This window comes from Elephantulus edwardii, unplaced genomic scaffold, assembly GCF_000299155.1.
Source record: "Elephantulus edwardii isolate Elephantulus edwardi_28Jun2011 unplaced genomic scaffold, EleEdw1.0 scaffold00044, whole genome shotgun sequence".
Taxonomy (NCBI): Eukaryota; Metazoa; Chordata; class Mammalia; order Macroscelidea; family Macroscelididae; genus Elephantulus; species Elephantulus edwardii.
The window spans coordinates 13,116,888-13,138,162 of NW_006399794.1; the positions used below are offsets into that span (position 1 = coordinate 13,116,888).

A 21,275-nucleotide genomic window follows, 5' to 3' on the forward strand; every position below is an offset into this window, starting at 1 on the left:
AAAATCTTCCCATTTAAAATAATTGCAGATAATATAAACTACTAAAACAAGATTCATTTTAAAATTGAATTTCCCCTGTTGAAACATTCTTACTCGATCAAATCTGATTTATGCTGAAACATGAGTCTGTTTAGTAACATCATAGCACATTTAGCTTTATTTATTTATTTATTTAATTTATTTTATTTATTTATTTATTTATTGTGCGTGTACCATCAAATCAGATCTGACTGGTACAGGAGGGAAATTTTCCCTCCTTCTCCGGCAGAGCATCTGGTGGATTTGAACCGTGCACCTCTGGGATTGCAGTACAGCTTCTTGCCACTAGGCGACCAGAGCTCCCCCAACATTTAGCTTTTTGTAACACATCTGCCTTTGTCACTCTTGGTCTCTTCTTTCTGCTTCTTTCTCTTTCTCTGCTCTCTATCTCTTTCATTGCCATCAATTCACAGCCAACTTTTAGCTGACCCTCCAGGTTTGTGTGAAGCTGTAAATCACACAGGAGGCGAGATTGCCTTTTATCTTTCTACTGCAGAATCACTATTGGTTTCAAACTGCCACTTGTGGGTTAGCACAACTTCCTTTAGACTCTGCCACCAGTGCTTCCTTGCCTTTGTCTAGACAAAAGCATTTTCATGAGGTAGTGAGCACTAAAAGTCTTAATTTTTGTTATTCAAAAATTTCTTGGATTTGAATAGTCTAGTCAATATGTTAGTCAAAAAGATGAGATAATGACTGGATTACCAGAGTATTGTAATTGACAATGAATGACCTTTAAGGTGAATTGCTTATTTCTTTTAATAAATATTATAGTGCAGAATAGCCATTTAAGAGCTAGATCTTTCTAGATTTAAGCTCCAGTTCCATCATTTACTATATTTATTATAGTATATTATGCCTACCATTTTCTCATCTATAAAATAGTAGGTTCAATTGTGGAACTTTGAAGATTAAATGAATTATAATAGTTTACTTTTGAGCATATATCAGACTTCTTCTAAATGCTTTATATGTATTTATTAATTTCCATCTTTGAATAAACCTCTAAGATATATATGATTTTTTTTTATGTTATGGTTGAGAGCAGAGGTTAAAGATTTTGACCTACACAATTCCTATCACTGTATTAGTTCTTATTTTGTTGAAATGAGTTGTCATTTTTGAAGTTAACCAAATGTATTCTATTTTTAACTGACTGTAGCACAACATTCAAAGGATCTTCTGTGGCACTTTTTTCTTTCCTCTTGTCTCTGTAGCTCTTGGTGCTGGACAGGCATCTTTGTTTGGGAGCAACCAACCTAAGATCGGAGGGCCTCTGGGTACAGGAGCCTTTGGGGGCCCTGGATTTAATACTACGACAGCCACTTTGGGCTTTGGAGCCCCTCAGGTCCCAGTAGGTAAGTGTCAGTCACTTTGGAAGGCTTTACTCTGTTTATTTCTTGCTACGACTTGACTTTGCTGACCATTTCTATCTGTTTTTCCCTGTCAAAGTAACATACATATGCCCATCATTAAAAATCATGTAGTTTATTAGAGAAAAAATACCAAAAAACCCAACAGATTTTTAAACCTATTGTTATTAAGTCTAAACATACTGACTCATTGCTTACCTACCTACCTGCCTGTGAGTTTTCAGGAGGCAATAATTGCATATGAGGAAATTGTCTAACTTTCTCACATGGAGCTACTGGTGGATTCAGATTGCCAGAAAGACCCACCTTTGGGTTAACAACACTGTATTACCAGAGCTTAGTATAAATAGTACATCGTCGTTGTTATGTATGATTGAGTTGGAACAGACTCATAGCTGACCCTCTTGTGAGTTTTCAGAGCAAGTAAAGTGCACAGGAGGAGATTACATTATGTCTACCACAGAGTAGCTGGTTAATTCAAATGACGTGCCTTTGGATTGATAGTATAACTTCTTAACATTAGGCCACGAGAGCCTCCAGTCTACAGAAAGGCATATTTCTAATGGCCTCCTCTCTTCTGCACTCTCAGCTTTTATAGTATTTAATGAAGTTTGTGTTTCTAAATTAAATCCTATGGCTTTGATTGTATTTATTAAGTATAATTTTAATTTATGACATGTAAGAATTTAGCTCACTTATCACCTGTTTTACCTATTGAATTATTTCACAAGCTTCTTTTTTAGAAGTGCTCTTCCCAGCTTTAGCCATATTTGCATACTACCTTTATTATTATTTACTTGTCACTTAATAAAATGCACTTGGTGTAAATAGAGTAACTCTGAGTAGACTGCTGTGTGGGTAGATGAATGGGTGGATAGATGGATAGGTAGGTAGGTAGGTAGGTAGGTAGGTAGATAGATGATAAGCAAATGGATAAAAGTCAGTGTACTGCTAAATATTTTGTCTCTATTACTGTGCTTCATGTTCTGCATATTGGGAAACCTTTGCAAAGTAATGTGAATAGTTGTGGCCAAAACCCCAAACTATACCTGTTGTCAAGTCAATTTTGATTCATATTGACCCACTAGGCCAGAGTAGGACTGTTCTGTATATAGCTAATGTACTGTTGAGTTGGAACCTAATCATTATTGACCCTCTAATGGGTTTTCAGTGGCAGTAAATTGCAGGGGATTTCCATCTTTTGCTTATCAAATAGTTGATAAGTTTGAACCATGTGCCTTTGAGTTGACAACACAACTCTTTACCACTGGCCACCAGACTCCCTTAATCAATTAGGAGATACTATTTATTCCTGTTTGTCAAAACAGGATGTGGTACCAATACCTACCCTTCCCTTTTTCTCGTTTCTTCTTTTGCTATCATTTTTTACATAGATAAAGCATACTAAGTTCTGTCATACTTATCTTCTGTTTTTTAATTACTTAAAGCTTGCAGATGAACAGACTACATTATTATTATAACTACAAAAATATTGCTACTCAGAGGTCTATAACTTCCCCGTGCAGTGTATGTTTTTCCTAGAATCCTTCTCCCCCTTGTATTACAAACTTTTATTCCCTTCTTAGATTATTACAAATTCTCACAGGTATCATAACATCCTTTCACTACCTCATCCCTGCAGTATTTCCTTCTTGGATCTCATTTTCTTGATTCTGCAGTGGGAACTCAGTTTACTCTCCAGGACTCACTCATTGTTCCTAAATATTCCCTTGGATTCTCAGTTGTAACTGCTGTGTTCTCAATACAACATTTTCATCTTTATTTCTTCAATTTCCTATATCTTCAAGTAAAATATATATGATATGGAGATAATTAATTTACTCTGAGAGGTTTTTACTTTGTTTCTTCTAATACTAATGATTACTAGAGAAAGGTTTAATACCTTTCTAATTCTTGTTTTCCTGAATGTGACCTGTTTCTTTCCCCATCTCCTGGACGTGTTTAAGATTGTCTCTTCACTGAAATGTCACAGCTATCTATCTGTATAGATTTCATGCTTATGTATATTTTCTTCCTTGCCTTTGTGTTGTCCTTTTTGCTCTTTTACTAGAATAGCTGTTAAAGTGGTGGTTCTTAAATGTTAATTATTGTTGTATGCTGTTGAGTTAGAAATAACTCATAGTTGCCTCTCCAACGGGTGTTCAGAGGCAGAGTTAATCACACAGGTGGAACTTGGCATGCTTTTGGGATTGCAATGCAGCTTCTTACCCCTAGGCTACTGAATGGTTTTTATCACCTGTCCCCCTCTCTACATTGGGAATGTATACTATATCCAGCAATATTTTAAACTATCAAACTGAAGTCTAGTGAATAAATGCTAGGAATTCTCTGAAACATATGGAGTGGATAGAAAACATCTTTGCACAAACAATTGTTGAGTAATGTTAGTAATTGGCATATCCTAATCAAGTTTAACTGTCTTTTTAATTTTTAAGAAGTCTTTCTCATAGTGTATGTTCCTTTTTTCCAACTATTCAGTTCGTAATTCAGGATTTGTTGTTTATTGTTTTAATTTTTAAAAAACTTTATTAATTTTTTAAAATTTTATTTTAATAATTTTAATGAACATTTACAGACATTTTGGATTTCCATTCATTCATTCTTGTACTTTTCTCCCTGTCCAGTCTTCCCCCCACCCCCCCCAGTTCACTCCTCTCTTTGAAAAGTAAAAGAGAAATTCTTTCTTTGGTATACAGCCCCCCCACACCCCTCCCACCACCTTATTTTATTAATTTTAATGAATATTTACAGAGATTTTTGTATTTCCATTCATTTATTGTTGCATTTTTCTCCCTGCCCACCCCTCCCCCTCATATTTTGATTTTTAAACCACTGGTTTTGTTAATTGGCACAAAACATTTTAGAAAGTAAAAACCAACTTAGAGTTTTTTTTAAAAGAAATCTCTAGAGTTATTTTTTCATTTGACCCTAATCTTTAATGCTTGATGTTATTTTCTACTCCTATTTGAGAGAGAAAACTAATAAAAATCTCATTGGCTACTCAGTGAATGACTTTACCAGTAGGTTCTGCCTTAAAAGGTGATCAGGCTCAAATTTAAACAGACTTCCCACCACAAGATAAAGGTAAACAATCCAATTGAAAAATGGGCACAGGATATGAACAGACACTTCACCAAAGATCCAGGTAGCCAACAAACACATGAAGAAATGTTCAAAATCCCTAGTTCTTTCAGCTAACAGATGCTGCCCTGGATGTGCTCACCAAGTTGTGCCAAGAAATCTGGAGAACAACCACTTGGCCAATTGACTGGAAGAGATCTATATTTGTTCCCATCCCAAAGAAGGGTGACCCAACAGAGTGTGTAAACTGTAGAACAGTCTCATTGATTTCACATGCAAGCAAGATTCTACTGACGATTATCCAAAAATGAGTGGAACAGCACATCAGCAGAGAACTGCTAGAAGTTCAGGCTGGGTTTAGAAGGGGTCTTGGTACTAGGGATATTGTAGCTAATGTTAAAGGGATCTTAGCTGAAAGCAGGGAGTATCAGAGGAATGTCTGTGTTTACAGAGTTAAACATATTCACAGCTCAGAGAAAAGGGGAGGTACAAAGGAGGCCCGAGGGGGTGTGTCCCAAGGGGGGTGCTCTTGCTGCTTTTGCTAAGGCCCCAGCCCCAGGACAGGCCCCAGGCAGCGGGGGCCCTGAGGGGGTGGGGGGGATAGGTCCGGCTGTGTGTGCCTGGGCCCCAAGACCCTGTCTGCTGGCAGAGGCTGCCTCGCCACACACGGCCCAGCCCTGCTGCCCTTCATGGCTTTGGTCCTGGGGGCCAGGAATTGCATAGTGTCACTGGAGGGGGACAGGAGAAGATCTCCCCAGCAGCAGCCTCCTAGGACAGGCCACCCCAGCCCACTGCTGATACCAGGGGGGCAGGAGGTTGCGCCTTAGCAGCCCCTGCTATCACTGAGATGCTGGGCCTTGGATCCCAGTGGGAGACTGGGTCCTAGGGTCTGGGCTGACCATGACCCCCCCAAAAAACTCCCCCCAAGCTGGCTCCTGAACCTGCATTCCAAGTCCCAAGGCCATGAACAGAGGGGAAGGTTGGCCTGTGGCTGGTGGCTGGCTCGAGGTATTTGCTTGGCAGCCAGGAGGCCCTGGCCCTGCTGACTGGCCCCAGGGTGAAGGCGGGTGGGGGTGGGGAGGGCCCCCGACTCCCCAGGGGTCCTGAGATTGGTCCCGGCATACTCAGCCTGGGCCTCCCTCCTAAATGTTAGTCTAACTTTAACTTAATAAGTATTAATAAATTTTATTAATCTGATGTTAGACTTGATTCATTTACTCTGCTTTAGAGGTCTCTTTACAGGGCCCTCTAGTCTGTAGTTTTGTTCAGGTGATTTGTTGTTGTAGTAACACCAAAGTTTATTGGGTCATGACCAAGGACTGGTTAAGTTACAGTGCACACTAGTCCGTCTTGGAGAAAGCAAAGCAATCAACAGTGACACACAGGCCTCAGAGCCTCCATCTTTACCTGTTTCCCAATGAATCATCACAAGAGTTGAGACCTAAAATGCGAAACCCACTGTTTTCACGGTTAAGAGGGCTGTCTCCAGTGGGCTAGGGCCCCACTGAGGGCAAATTCATGCACTTATGCTGCAGCTTAACACCTGGTGCCATGGACAGGTATCCCAGGGGCTCAAAGGCAATGTGTTGTTGAGTTGTGTTGGTTTTTTTTAATGTTCAATTTGTTTAGAAACCAAAATTTCCACCAAGTTTAGTATTGAAAGTCAAAACCACTCTGCTCTTTGTGTGTATATGTGTGTGTTAAAATCTCATCTTTTTGATTACCATAGTCAGAATTGAATACCTAACACTAGTTGTAGTTTAATTGCTTCCATTGATTGCAACTCTTTTTATTTTGATGAAATATCAAATCTTTTTTTGTATTGTAGATAATATTAAGATAAAGAGGTTTAATAATTATACATACAAATAAATAATTTTCTTTTACTAGTTTTGATTTCTTGAAAGGAGAATTTTGTTCTTTTGAGCAAAGCTGGATGGTGTCACCTGCATTTAGTAAATGATGGGAGCATCTGATACAGGTTCAAGGTCTTTTTTGTCCCCCTTGTTAATATGCTGTCAAAGTAATAAGCTAACTTTGAAGATTATAGTGCTTTAAAAATAATACCCAGATTTTTCTGGTCTTCTTGAATGTTCTTGTTAGGTGCCATCAAGTATGGTTCATAGCCACCCTGTGAACAACAAATCTAAACCCTGTCCGAGCCAGTGCCATCCTCACAGTTTCTAACACATTCAAGCCCATTGCAGCAGTCACTGTGTCAGTCCTTCTGGTTGAGGACCTTCTCTTTTACCGACCACCCTCCACCTTTCCAAGCATGATGTCCCTCTCCTAGCAACATGCCCAAAGTATGCAGGGCGAAGCTTTATCATCCTTGACTCCAGGGAGCACTCTTGACTGCACCTTCTCTAAGACATATCTGTTCTTTTGTCATTCCATGGGATATTCAGCACTCTTCTGCAAAATCGTAGTTCAAAGACATCAGTTTTTCTTCTGTCATCCTGTCCAGCTCTCTGCAGCATAGCAAGTGACTAAAAATACCAAGGTATGAATCAAGCATACCTTAGTCCTCAAACTAACATCATGGCTCCTCAGAAATTTGGACAGTAGTTTGCATTCTGAAGAGGCTGTGGCACCAGAGATAATACTACGTATATGGTTATTGACTAAAAAACAAAGAATACCAGAAATTTCTCTATTTGTGTTTTATTGATTGTACAAAAGCTTTTGACTGTTTGGATTCTAACACACTGTGGTAACATTGAGAGAATAGGAATTCTAGAACATTAATTGTGCTTATATAAAACCTATACCTAGACCAAGAAGCTGTTCTGAACAGAACAAGGAAACATTGCATGATTAAACATCAAGAAGGTGTATGTCAGGGTTGTATCCTTCCTCCATGCAAATCTGTTTGCTATTCAATCAGTATGCTGAGCGAATCATTCAAGAAGCTGGACTTTATGGAGAAGAATGTGTTATCAGGACCAGAGGAAGGCTCATCAACAACCTTGATTTTGCAGATGACACAACCTTGCTTTCTAAAAGTGAGGAAGACTTGAAACATTTGTTGTAGAACGTTAAAGTATATTTATTCTCTAAAGTATATTTATTATCATTATTATTATTATTATTATTATTATTTCCTAGTTAGAATAGTCAAAGTATGCAAGTTTAGTGAAACTTTTTACACATAAAGCTTAAAGAAAATACTTCGAGATACTATAAAACATCTTTAAGATAATACAGCAATATAGCTGGAAAAGTAATGTTATGTATGTTGCATAGTAGCACTGTTTTTATTTAAAAATTTTAAATCTTGAAATTTTTTATTATAACAGGCTTTATGGGATGGGTTTTATTTATCATGATTTAAGCTATAAGCTAAAGTAGTATACATCTAATGTTGTTATGAAAAATTTCTCTTTCAGAGATCTAGGCAAAGTAAAAAGGAAGTTATTTGGTTTTTAATTAACCATATGGTGGTGGTGTTTTGGACCATCAAGTCAGAACCAACTCATAGCTGAATCTCTAGTGGGTTTTCAGAGGCTATAGATTGAACAAAAGATTGCCTGTCTTTTCCCTTGGAACAGCGGGTGGCTTTAACTTGGCAGCTCAGCTCCCAACCACTTAAAGAATAAAAACAAGGGAGCTCTGGTGGCCTAGTGGCACGGCACTGCACTGCAATCCCACAGGTACGCGGTTCAAATCCACCAGATGCTCTGCTGGAGAAGGAGGGGGCAATCTCCTCCTATACCAGTCAGATCTGACTTGACGGTAGACATAAAAAATAATACAATAAAAATATAAAAACATTATTTCCTTATGTCATATTTTCTTAAAACAGATCTTAAACCAACTTTGAGATGGCTCTGTGGTTTATAAACACTTGATTAGCAAAAGATTGGTGAATGATAGTGTAAGTTGCTTCCATAAATATTTACAATCTTGTAAATCCTGTTGGGGCAGTTCTATTCTACATTGAGGTCAGCGTTGAGTTGCCATTGACCTGATGTTAGTGGGTTCTTTTAAGTAAAAAAAATGTAACACTTAATAGAGTTGTATCAATGAATGAGTAATGGGTTAGATATAAAATATTTCTCCAGATTGTTTTAATTTGTATTAATTACTAGTAATAGTGAACATGTTCTAAGTTAAATAAAAGTTTCTGATAAGTACTATCTTTTCCCTTATTGAATAAAATTTTGAAATCAGTAGTTTTTCATTTGCATCTCCCTAATAGTTAATGATTTCTTCATATCTTGGTTTGCCATATGAATGTTTTCTTTGGTAGAATGTCTATCACTGCCCTCTGTCCATTTTTTAAATTGAGTTGTCTTTTTCTTTTCTAATTTCCCCTAAGATTTTAAAGATGAGTGTTTTGTCAGATATCTCATTGCCAAACATTTTTCCCGGTCTGTAGGTTCTCTGTTTTAATCTTTTGGAGACTTTTTAAATACACAAAAAGATTTCATTTTTAGGAGGGTGCATTAGGAGAGAATCACACCTTTTCCATTGCCAGCCAGTTACTCGAACAGGTACTGTTGCATTCCAGCTTCCTAGGCTTACCAGATAGCTGTTCAAAATGACCTGCCCTCACTTTCTCTAGTTCGATGTACTCTTTGTCTTCTTACTTGCTTTCATTCAGTTTCTTCCTTTATCTGGGGTTTATCTTGAATTCTAGTTTTATCGCTGAACTCTGTTATCTTTATTTTCCAGGGTTATAGTTGAAGAGAGTTTGATCTACCAACTGTCTAATATGCCATCTTATATAGAAATAGTTTTTCATCTTTTGATATCTATTTTTATTTCCCTGCAGTTTCACTTATCACAAATTTGTAATTGAGAAAAATTGTCTGAAGGTTTTCGTAAACATACATTCTGAAATATTATTGCGTGTATCCAATTTCTAAAACCCCTATTTTCAAAGTCACTAAAATACTATACTGTAAAGCTGTCCAGCACTTTACTTTTTTCAACTTTTCATTTATGTTAGAGCCGTCTTGTTCTCTTTTTCTCATTGCTGCCAAGTTGGAATAGACTCATAACTGACTATTCAGTTGGTTTTCAAAGGCTGTAAATCACATGAGAGGAGTTTGCCTGTCTTTCTACCCAGAAGCAGTGGTGCATTGGAACTGCTTGTCTTTGTGTTGGCAGCACAAATTCTCACCCACGTGATCTAGGAGAGGCTAAATATATTTTTAATAATTTTTTTCCTTGTGTCTCTGACCTAGTAACTTATTTTATTTTTATTTCCTTCAGTGTTTATTTTTCCTCTCTAGCAGTGCTGTTCACTGAGTGGACCTTTTAAAGATAAGATCTCTAAAAATTATTTTCTCCAAAACTTATTTTTCCTCTCCAGTAATGCTATTAACTGAGCAAACCTTATGAAGAACAGATTACCACAATGAATACTAGCTGAGTTCTCTTGATACAAGTATGTTAGGTCCTTAAATTAATTTTTTTTTTTTAAATATCTTGTGTTAAGCTTTGACAGATCCAAATGCTTCTGCTGCCCAGCAGGCTGTCCTCCAACAGCATATCAATAGTCTAACTTACTCACCTTTTGGAGACTCACCTCTATTCCGGAATCCCATGTCTGATCCTAAGAAGAAAGAAGAGGTAACTATGATCCTTTTTTAAAAACTTCTTCTAATAATAGGACAAACTAAATATGCAGATATAATTTCCTGACTTTATAGTCTAATAGAGTAAGCAAAACTAAATATAAATGTATTTAAAAGCTGTATTATTTATGCCCTTCTGTGGCTTGGGGGGGGATAAGTCATCTTTCCATATCTCAGAGACAGCATGACAGACAATGAAATGAGCACTTTCCCAAAGCTGAGGGCTGAGAGACTTTGTCATCGCCCTAAAGTAAAACAATTATTGTTTTCGTTTTATAGTTGAGGAACTAACTAAGCCTGGAGGTTGACTGACTTTTTTTAACATACAAATGCTGCAGGTTGCAGAATCAGTATCTTACCCCTTATTTTTTGCATAGCTATGGTTTAACCTCTTATGCTCTAGAGTCAGAGAAATTATTATTGTGTCTTTTATCTGCTTCTGCTTCTTTACCACTTATTATTTATGGGATGGTAGGAAAGTTACTTAATCTCAATTTCCTCATCTTTAAATATGGGTTAATAATCTATTTCATTGTTGAGGAATAAATGAGATATTACATATTTGGCAGTAAGTTGCTCATTATACAGAAATTAATCTTATTATATAAGAAGTTAGGTTGCATTTATCTCTGTAGTTGTAACTTAGATATTTTGAAAAGCAAAATATGAATGTGATATGTACTGGTTAGCATTAAGTGTTAGTCTGACTGGCACAACTGGGAAATTAGGATTTGAAATGGAAACTATACAAGCGAAAGCTTGGTGAGTAACTGATCACTAGGCTTGCTCTTTCCCGTGAGGCGTAGGAAGCAGCAACCATAGTGATGTTGATGTCCACAAAGAACTAGCTTGTCATAAACGAACTTGGAGAGGTGATGATTGTCAGGAAAGATAGCTACATGCCAGAGCATTCCAGCTTTCATGTTGGGCAGACAAGAACAGCCTCAGCTTTCACATCCTGAAGGCCATGCAGTATCTTGTTAGTTCTGAGGCTACATAGATGAACAGTTTACTTGAAGACATTTATTCATTGTCTAGGCTGAAACTGAAAATAAACATACACTAGAATAAACTATATCCTGGAATCTTCATAAGGAAAGTGGGATCTGTAATTGTTTAGTTCAGTACAGTACATACAAATTATAGAAGGAAGAAGCATCAGCTGTTAAATGGCTAGCCATAAAATGGAATATTGTGTAGCTATGAAAAGGAATGAAGTAATGATATATGGTACACATGGATGAATCTTGAAATCATGTTAAGCGAAAGAAACCAGGCATGAAACACAACATAGTGTATGATTCAGTTTACATGGAATGTCTGAATAGACAAGTCTAGGGTCAGTAGATTGGTAATTACCAAGAAATAAAAAGTTTCTTTTCAGGGTGATGGAAATAGTAGTGGTGATGATTTGCACAAATCACAGAACTGTATACTTTAAGATGTTGAATTTTATCTTAATAGGACAAACTAATAAAAAAATGGAAGGAAGACATTGTTAATTATACTTTCATACAACTTTTCAGAAGAGGTACTATTTAGGCTTTTTTTATGAGCATGTAAAAATTGTTAAGTGTTTCTTGAAACTTTTTGGGCAAAGGCATGATACTATCTTTAAGGTTTTTAAGTGTAAGGGTTGTGTTTTTTGTTTGTTTGTTTGTTTTTTTAGGGTTGTGTTTTTTTAAACAAATACTTTTTTTTGTTGCTGGGTGTATTTTTCCTTTTTTTATTGTGATTTTAATGGAAGGTTACAGAAAAGTTGGATTGTCATTCATTTATTATTGGATATTTTCCTCCCTACCCCTCAGTTCACTTAAAAAAAAAAAGAAAATTATTCATTATTGTATAATTTTCTCCCTCCTCCTACTACGAGTCCACTTTGCTAGCTACCTCTTATTCTGGACTGTTGTCATCCGTATAATTCTTAATCATGCATGCCTTTTAAACAATTCTTTCCTTTATCTGTTCCAATGCAGTGTTCATTATTTATCCCCTTTACTCAGTTTCGCTGAACTCCCATGTCAAGCCTGTTTTATAATAATAATATTATGTAGTATTTATCCTTTTGTGACCCACATAGTTCACGCAGAATAATGTCCTCCAAAGTCACCCATTATGTGTGGTATTTTATTAATTACTTGTTTTTCAGTGCTGCATAGTATTCCATTGTGTGAATATACCATCATTTTTCTGTCCATTCATTTGTTGATGGAAGTACAGATATTTTTATGTAACCTAAAACTCTTGAAACCATGTTTTTTTATTTAAAATGAATATAAACATTAACTCTCTTACAAAGCAAAAGCTACTGCAGATTTAGTCTGTTGCAGGATAAAGAAATGGACATGGTGTATCACTCATATGTTATGTTGTTACAATTTAATACATAATACACTTTTCAAATGAAGTATCAATTGTATCTTAAAACAAATGACATGGTTAAGCGGTGGGGGGAAAAAACAACAAATGACAAATCCACTGAAATGAAAGATAGAGAAATAAGTAAAAATCAATTCTAGAGAAATACAGATTCAGTAGTGCTTACAATTAATGATTATATATACATACAAAAATAGATGTTAATTAATTTGTTTCATGAGGCTTCATGTCTAGCATGACATGTATTGTAGACCTAAAATTTGAACTCTAGTCTTTTAATGCTGATAACTGTACATTTTAATTAAACTAGCACTTTGCTTGATAATTTTTTTTTCCCAGAGATTGAAGCCAACCAATCCAGCAGCCCAGAAAGCTCTCACTACACCAACTCATTATAAACTTACACCCCGTCCTGCCACCCGAGTCCGGCCAAAGGCTTTACAGACAACAGGAACAGCCAAGTCACATCTGTTTGATGGGCTGGATGATGATGAACCATCCCTTGCCAACGGAGCATTCATGCCCAAGTGAGTTTAGTTTTGTTAACATAAATTTAAAATACTAATATAACCTAAATATAAAATCATGATGTATCATAGTTATCCAGTGCTCCTATTACAGAGATAGCACATGTGGATGGCTTTAATAAATGGAAATTTATTCTGTTGGAATATAGGAGGCTGGAGGTCCAAATTCAGAGTGCCAGCTTTAGGATAATGCCTTCTCTATCTGGCATTTCTACCTTTGTGATTTTGAAGAGCTTGCTAGTTGCAGGAGCCTAGGTCAAAAGAGAACTTTTTTATTCCTAATAAAATACTTCTTGGGATATTCACCTATCTCAGTTTAATCTGCCTCTTCTTTAATCTTATAGACCACACTCTACAGAAACTGTCTTTATGGTGATGGAATTAAGGTGTGTTACATTGCACGCTTAATCCTTTTACAACTGTTTCATCAGATTATGAGAGTTCATTATATAGCTTCCACATTTATCATTGTATACTTATATTTTGGGGGAACACACAAGTCAGTCCATGACATCATATATTTTAAGTTGTTTTTTTCTTTTTTTAATTTTATTATTTGAGTGTGTGCATGTACCATCAAATCAGATCTGACTGGTATAGGAGGAAATTGTCCCTCTTTCTTTGGCAAAGCATCTGATGGATTCGAACCGCTCACCTCTGGGATTGCAGTGCAACTATGTTTTTTATTAGGTCCATTTGACTCATGTACAGTTCAGAACCACCCTATGGAAAATAGATCTGAACCCTATCCTGTGCCATCCTCATCATCTCTGACACCCTTAAGCCTCCTGCTGTTGTCACGGTGTCAATCCATCTCATTTACGTTTACTATTTCTCTTCTCATGTCTGGTGTTTGTACCTTTTCCCCTTGACATTCTGATCCCTTTCCTCTTTACCTTTGCCTGACACACGACTGTCCAGAGTGCTGCTAGTCTCTTAACTTTCCATCTTGTTGTGTGTTGTGGAGTTGGAACTGACCCACAGTGGGTTTTCAGAGGCCATAAATCACATGGGAGGAGATTTCCCATCTTTATCCTTTGGAGTTCGTAGGTTCGAACTGTGGGCCTTTGGGTTGGCAGTGCAGCTCTTTATCCCTTAGGCCACCAGAGCTTCTTTTTTTCCACCTTGAAATAGAAAATTATGCGGGATAAAGTAACCCTAAATTGAACAATTGTTTGTCATTTTTTTACTGCCTTGTTGGCTTTCAGTACTTAGAAGCAACTCTGCCTTTTTTATTGACCTTCCCAGGGGGATTGATCTCTGTTCTTCAATTTCCATTAATAGAAGGAGCAATATCAGTGAACTTTTCATGTAAACATTTGTTTTTAATGTCTTTTTCACTGATTTATTGGATATTTGATTGTCATAATAAAGAATAAGCACATTAAAATAAAAATTCATTGCTGTCAAGTAGAAACCAACTCATAGCAGACCATCCAGCAAGTTTTTGGAGGCTAAAAATTGCTTCACTTTGGTGGCATGATCTGTAGAAAGCTGCACTGCTAACTATATGGTCTCGCCTCTCTTAGGGTTTAATTATACCACTGCTTCTTGGGGAAAATAGGAGCAGTCTTACAACCTCTGAAAATCCACTGGTAAATTGGCTATGAATTGATTCCGACTTGACAGCAATGACTTTGAGTTTTTTACCATGTCAGTCACGTGGAAGGAGATTTTTTTTTCCTAAGGAGCTGCCAGGGAGTACCAGAGTAATGTCTGTGTTTCATTGACTATGCAAAGGCGTTTGACTGTGTAGATCATAACAATCTGTGGCTGGCTCTGAGAAGAATGGAACAGCACATCAGCAGAGAACTACCAGAAGTCCAGGCTGGGTTTAGAAGGGGTCGTGGTACTAGGGAGATTGTAGCTGATGTTAGATGGATCTTAGCTGAAAGCAGGGAATACCAGATGAATGTCTATCTGTGTTTCATTGACTGTGCAAAGGCATTTGACTGTGTGGATCATAACAAACTGGCTGACTCTGAGAAAAATGGGAATCCCAGAACACTTGATCGTGCTAATGCGAAACCTGTGCTTGGACCAGGAGGCAGTCGTCAGAACAGAGCAAGGGAACACTGCGTGGTTCAAAGTTGGGAAGGGCGTACGCCAGGGATGCGTCCTGTCTCTATACCTTTTCAACCTATATGCAGAACAGATTATCCGGGAGGCTGGGCTCTATTAGGAGAAATGTGTGGTCAAGATTGGTGGAAGATCTATCAACAGTCTGCAATATTCAGATGATATAACCCTGCTTGCTGAAACTGAAAAGGACCTGAAGCTCTTGCTGCAGAGGGTCAAGGACTGCAGCCTCCAATATGGATTGAGGCTCAGTGTCACAAAGACAAAGATTCTCACCACTGGGCCAATTGGCAGCATAAGGATGAATGGTGAAGAGACTGAGATTGTTCACAGCTTCAGTTTGCTTGGCTCCACAGTCAACACTCTCGGCACCAGTAGCCAGGAAATTAGAAGACGTATTGCCATGGTAAAGTCTGCTTGTTAGGGACCTCTCCAAAGTACTGAAGAGCACTGGTGTCTCTTTGGAGACTAAGGTGCATCTGATACAGGCCATGGTCTTTACAGTCATTTGTTATGCATCAGAGAGTTGGACAATGACTAAGGAGGATAGAAGGAGAATTGATGCCTTTGAGCTGTGGTGCTGGAGAAGAGTATTGAGGGTACCATGGACTGCTAGGAAAACAAACAGAATCATCCTGGAAAGGGTCAAACCAGGCTGCTCCTTGGAGGCAAGGATTCTGAAACTCCGTCTAACATACTTTGGACGTGTTGCAAGGAGGGACAGGTCCTTGGAGAGAGACATCATGCTTGGTAGGGTGGAGGGACAGCACAGAAGGGGAAGGCCCCCTGTGAGGTGGATTGATTCAGTGACTGGGATAATCAGGATAGGTGTATCGGAGACAGTGCGATTGGCACAGGACAGAGCAGAGTTTAGGGCTGTTGTACATAGGGTCACTATGAGTTGCAAGCGACTTCAACTGCACATAACAACGACAAGAAGGAGCTGCCAGTTAATTCAACCTCTGGCAGAGAGGCACTGTTTGGGATAGCAACACAACTACCTACAAAATGTCCCACCAGAGTTCCCATTTATGTATTTTCAAATAAACAGTATTGGTTTTTTGTGAGATTATTACTGAATTATTGAGGCTAGAAATGTATAAAGCATAAAAGTGGCCTACTAATTGTAGACTTTAGCATACAAGGACATTAACTTATTTTTTTTCTCTAATAACTTGAACAGTAGGAAGCACATGGCGATTCTCCTTGGAGCTCATACAGGGGTGCTTAATGAAAGTAAACCTGTATATATAGACCTGAGCTTTGTAGGTATTTATGATCATTCATATCATTCAGCATGAAGGGGTATTTTTTGAGTGGGAGTTGGTTTAGTTCTTTAAGTCACTTCATTGTTTTAGTAAAAACAAAATCTTTCTAAATTAACAAATCCTTTTGTTTTTTCAAGCTCGCATACTCAATTTTACAGAACAGAGAGCTATATAGATCCTAAAAGCTCACACTGCGCTCCAAAATAAAGATCATTAGAAAGAGCATAGGTACAGATATAATTCAAATGTTAGAGTATAATGAATGAAATATATATACATGAATAAAGTTATTGAATTCAGATGAAGTTAAGTATTTTCAAAGATCTTTCCCACTTTGTTTTAAACTGTAGCATTTGTTGAACATGACTGCCATTTTCGGCTTCAGTTTTATGTCTGAGACATAACTATGTTTACCTGACCTTTCTCCCTCTTCTATTTTTAGGAAGAGCATTAAAAAGTTGGTTTTGAAGAATCTTAACAATAGCAATCTCTTTTCTCCTGTTAATCGTGATGCTGAAGATTTGGCTTCACCCTCTGATTATCCAGAAAATGGAGAGAGGTAAGTGAATTTTTTTTGGGTTTTTTGTTTGTTTTTCTCTCTCCCCTCATGAGGAGTCCTGTTTTCATTTTAAAGAGATTCTGAGCTTTTAGAATTTATTAATATTATGAACATTTGAATTAGAAAGTTTGGTGAATATTATATACCTAAAAATTCAGTCAGGTTTTTGTTCTTGTTTAGATTAAAAATCAAACCCATTGCCATCAGTTTGATTGACTCATGAGGACGTTCCAGAACTAGGGAGAGGATTACCTCATCTTTCTCCCCCAAATAGACTGGTGTTAGAAGTGCCATCTTTTCTGTTAGCAGCACAACCAATGCTCCTTTGAGTTGTTTGTTGTTGTTGTGTACCATGGCATCGGAACTGACCCATAGCTGACTCTCTAGCAGGTTTTAAGAGGCAGTTAATCACATAGGAGATTGTTAATCCTTCTGCAGAGCAGCTGGTGGATTTGAACTATGTGCCTTTGGGATTGCAGCACAGTTTTTTACCAGTAGGCCACCAGAAAGTCATTTAAAATAAAGAATATTTTGTTGATTAAGACTAAGTAAAATACATGATCACTGTGGTGAATCCACCACCTGCTGACTATCCTAAGAACAAAAATGTAGACGTTTTTAAAGGAAGAAGTAAAAATTAATTCATAGTAGTTTTATAGTCCTCTATATTTGTATAATTATTTTTTACATATAGGTGTTGGTTACGTATGTTTTATAACCTTTTTTCTTTTCATTATGAATGCCTTTTCATTAAGTATGTACTTTTGATCTCATTTTTATTATATATATTCCACCTCATGAACATAAGATGATTAAACCAATTTTGTTTTGGTAGACATAGATTTCTTGATTCACAGTAATGTTTCAGTAAACATCTTTTTGTATTTTTGGTTTTGTGTTAAAATGCTGTTTGATTTTTTTATTAATAAAATTAATACATGTACTATATTAATTTTTTTTAATATATCCATTTCAGTATTAAAAGTCTAGAACATATTTTCATTTTTTATATAGAGTTTTACAACCAAAAAAAAAACACTTTTCAATGTACCCGGATTCATTGATTCATGAAATTGGGCATATTAAGGCATGGACATCAGGATTAGATTTTTTTAATCTATAAAAGAGACTACTTTGCTATAATAGTAAATGAATTTTTAACATATAAGATTGCATAAATACTGAGACTTGACTGTTAACATTGTCAGTGGTACTACTGTTACAAGGCTTTACTGTTAACATTGTCGCTGGTACTACTGTTATAAGGGCTAAAAAATTGTTTATATTTTCTCCTTTTACAGATTCAGTTTCCTCAGCAAACCTGTTGAAGAGAACCACCAGCAGGATGGAGATGAAGATTCTCTTGTGTCTCGTTTTTATACTAACCCTATTGCCAGACCCATCCCTCAAACTCCAGAGAGTGCTGGAAATAAGCACAATAGCAGTAACAGTGTGGATGACACCATTGTTGCATTAAATATGCGTGTTGCCTTGCGAAATGGGCTAGAAGGAAGCAGTGAAGAGACATCTTTCCATGAAGAATCACTGCAAGATGATCGAGAAGATGGAGAAAATAATTCTTACCACATGCATCCAGCAGGTTAGAGTCACTATACATGATTAATCTCTTAGCATCATTTGAGATTTCATTTGTAGTATTTTATGTTTTATGTCGGTTAACTTTGAAATATTTTTCACTTAGCCGTAGTTGATTGCTAATCCACATACTTTTAAAAGTAGTTAAAATTGGCTTTCACCAAGGACCCTTCAACATGGGCCACGTTTGCATCAAAATCGTGAAGAAAGTGGCCCGGGTCATCATTGACACGTGCCTGGGTGATGACTTGACACGAACAAGCGTGTGTGCGAGGAGATCGCCATTATTCCCAGCAAGAAACTCCGGAATAAGATAGCAGACTGTGTCACACATCTGATAAAGCGTATTCAGAGAGGGCCTGTGAGAGGCATCTCCATTAAGCTGCAGGAGGAGGAGAGAGAAAGGAGAGATAATTATGTACTAGAGGTTTCAGCCCTGGATCAGGAGATCATTGAAGTAGATCCTGATACTAAGGAAATGCTGAAACTCTTGGACTTTGGCAGTCTGTCCAACCTGCATGTCACTCATCCCACAGTTGGGATGAATTTCAAAACATCATGTGGAACCATTTGAGTCTTGTCTGCTGTGCTGTAATATTTTCAATAAAGTTGAGCACATAAGCCATGCCTTTGTCGAAACAAAACCACAAAAAACCATTAATTCTTTGTAAAGAGCTCAAATTTTGTAGCCAGAATTCAAAATCTGACTGCTTTACAAATTCACTTGATTGCTTTTAGATCTTAAAAATTGAAAGAAAGTTGGTATTTATTTCCCATCATATAGGTTATTTCATTTTGAGTTAAATTAGGGAACTCTGGTGCCTAATCCATGTGGAATTGCCCTGCCCACCAAAAGGCCACCCTTGTGGTGGTTTGCAGCAGCTCTAAGGGAAAAAGATGGACAAGCTCCTCTCATGTGATTTACAGCTGAAACAAGCTGTAGGATCAGCTACAAATTGGTTCTGACTTGACAGCCATGAAGTGGGGTATATGTTTTTTTCTACCATAATGCCTGACTTAAGTAGATTCTCAAATAGTAGCTACTGCTGTGCTATTATCATCGGTTTCCTTCCTACCTTTTTTTTAAAAAAAAAAAACCACAACAAAAGCTAAGCCGCCTAGTTGTGTAAATTACAAGATCTGGGTATCTTGAGCAGATACTTAAAGTTTATCTTGTTTTGTGTGATGAAGTAAGAGTGCAACTGTTTTCATGAATTTCATCAGGTATTTTGTTGTTGTTGTTAAATATACATGAGATGCATTGCCCTTATTCTCAGTGTTTATTTTGGTGAGTTCTGTCGTGTGTGTGTGTGTGTGTGTGTGTGTGTCTCTCTCTCTGTTGGTTACTAGCACACTTGTAATGTGTTAATCCACTGGAGCTTTCTTACAGAAATTCACTTCACCTCATTGCTTTTGGTTTGGAACCAGCTCATCACTTACTTTCCATGAGTTTCTTCCCTCAGAGCCACTGGTAGATTTGAACCACCAGAAAATGCCACCTTTGAATTAACAGGAGAACTCCCTACAGACTCAATGACCAGAGCTCCCTAACAGAGTCTTAGTGCCTCTAACTCAACCTCCTTTATCTTGTTTTAGTGGTCCACTCAAACTTTAAAATATGATTCTGTTTCAACCTCTATATATCACCTGTCAGCACACCAGTTCAAAACCCTGATTAAAACAAGGCTTTATTACTGTGAGAGTTTTCAGAGGTTATCATATACTGTAATTGAATGGTTTTCAAATTTACTTGACCATGAACTTTAAGGGAAGGGGGAAGAAATAGAATCTCCTAGAAATTGTTTAGTCAAAAATCTAGTTCGGGAAAAGAATGAAGTAAATATTGCTCTAACTTTCCTTATTTAAGGATAATTACTACTAAGATTCTGTTTTCTCACAGGTATTATTCTTACTAAGGTTGGTTACTATACTATTCCATCTATGGATGATCTTGCAAAAATTACCAATGAGAAAGGGGAGTGTATTGTATCTGACTTCACTATTGGTCGTAAAGGTATGTACACAGATATCTGTGTCTTGTTTATACAATAATCTGTTCCATAAGTAAGGAAAATACTGAAAAGATGAAGAAATACTAAGAATAGAATAGCCGACAAGAGATAGATAATACCTAGGTTTAAAAAAATCAGAAGATATGTGTTATTGAGAAAATCTACTGGCAAAAACCTAACAGTTGAGAGCAAAGATGTCAGACTAAGTTGCGCCTGATCCAAGAGTTGGTATTTTCAGTTACTTCCTGTGCATCTGGAAGTTATAGTGACTAAGAATGACAGAAGAATTTATGCTGATATTGGTGAAAAATATAGACTATACCATGAAATGCCAAAAGAACAAACAAATCTCTCTTGAAAGATCAGATAGAGGGCCAGCAAAAGAGGAAGAATTTCAAGGAGATAGATTAAGGCCTGGACTACCACATGAGATGAGCATGATCATGACAGGGATTGTTTGTGTGGTGCAAGATAAGGCAAGGTACAGATCTACTGATTGCTGTTAATTGCCATTGACTTAATGACAACAACTTAAACATTGATTATTGTCATTGGATGGGTTTGCAGGAAGGGCAAGGTGCAGATCTACTGATGGCTATGAGTCATCATGGACTTAATGGCAACAACTTAAACATTGATAATCATTGACTTAAACAGCAACATGAGTAACTTTAAGGTTTTTTAAGTGTTTTTCTTTTTTTTTTTTTTTAAAGGATTTAATTTTTTTTAGGATTTAATTTTTATTGGATCTATAAT

General features: G+C 37.1%; 1 protein-coding gene across 1 annotated transcript in view; it reads left to right on the forward strand.

Annotated features, from left to right (window-relative positions):
- The window catches only part of NUP98 (nucleoporin 98kDa), a 137,108-nt gene that overhangs the window by 68,422 nt on the left and 47,411 nt on the right, over positions 1-21,275 (forward strand). The window contains exons 12-17 of the mRNA XM_006885718.1: positions 1,257-1,397; positions 9,961-10,094; positions 12,818-13,005; positions 16,795-16,911; positions 18,213-18,511; positions 20,408-20,521. Of these exons, the coding sequence (XP_006885780.1) occupies positions 1,257-1,397; positions 9,961-10,094; positions 12,818-13,005; positions 16,795-16,911; positions 18,213-18,511; positions 20,408-20,521 (993 nt within the window). The remainder of the gene's footprint in view (positions 1-1,256; positions 1,398-9,960; positions 10,095-12,817; positions 13,006-16,794; positions 16,912-18,212; positions 18,512-20,407; positions 20,522-21,275) is intronic.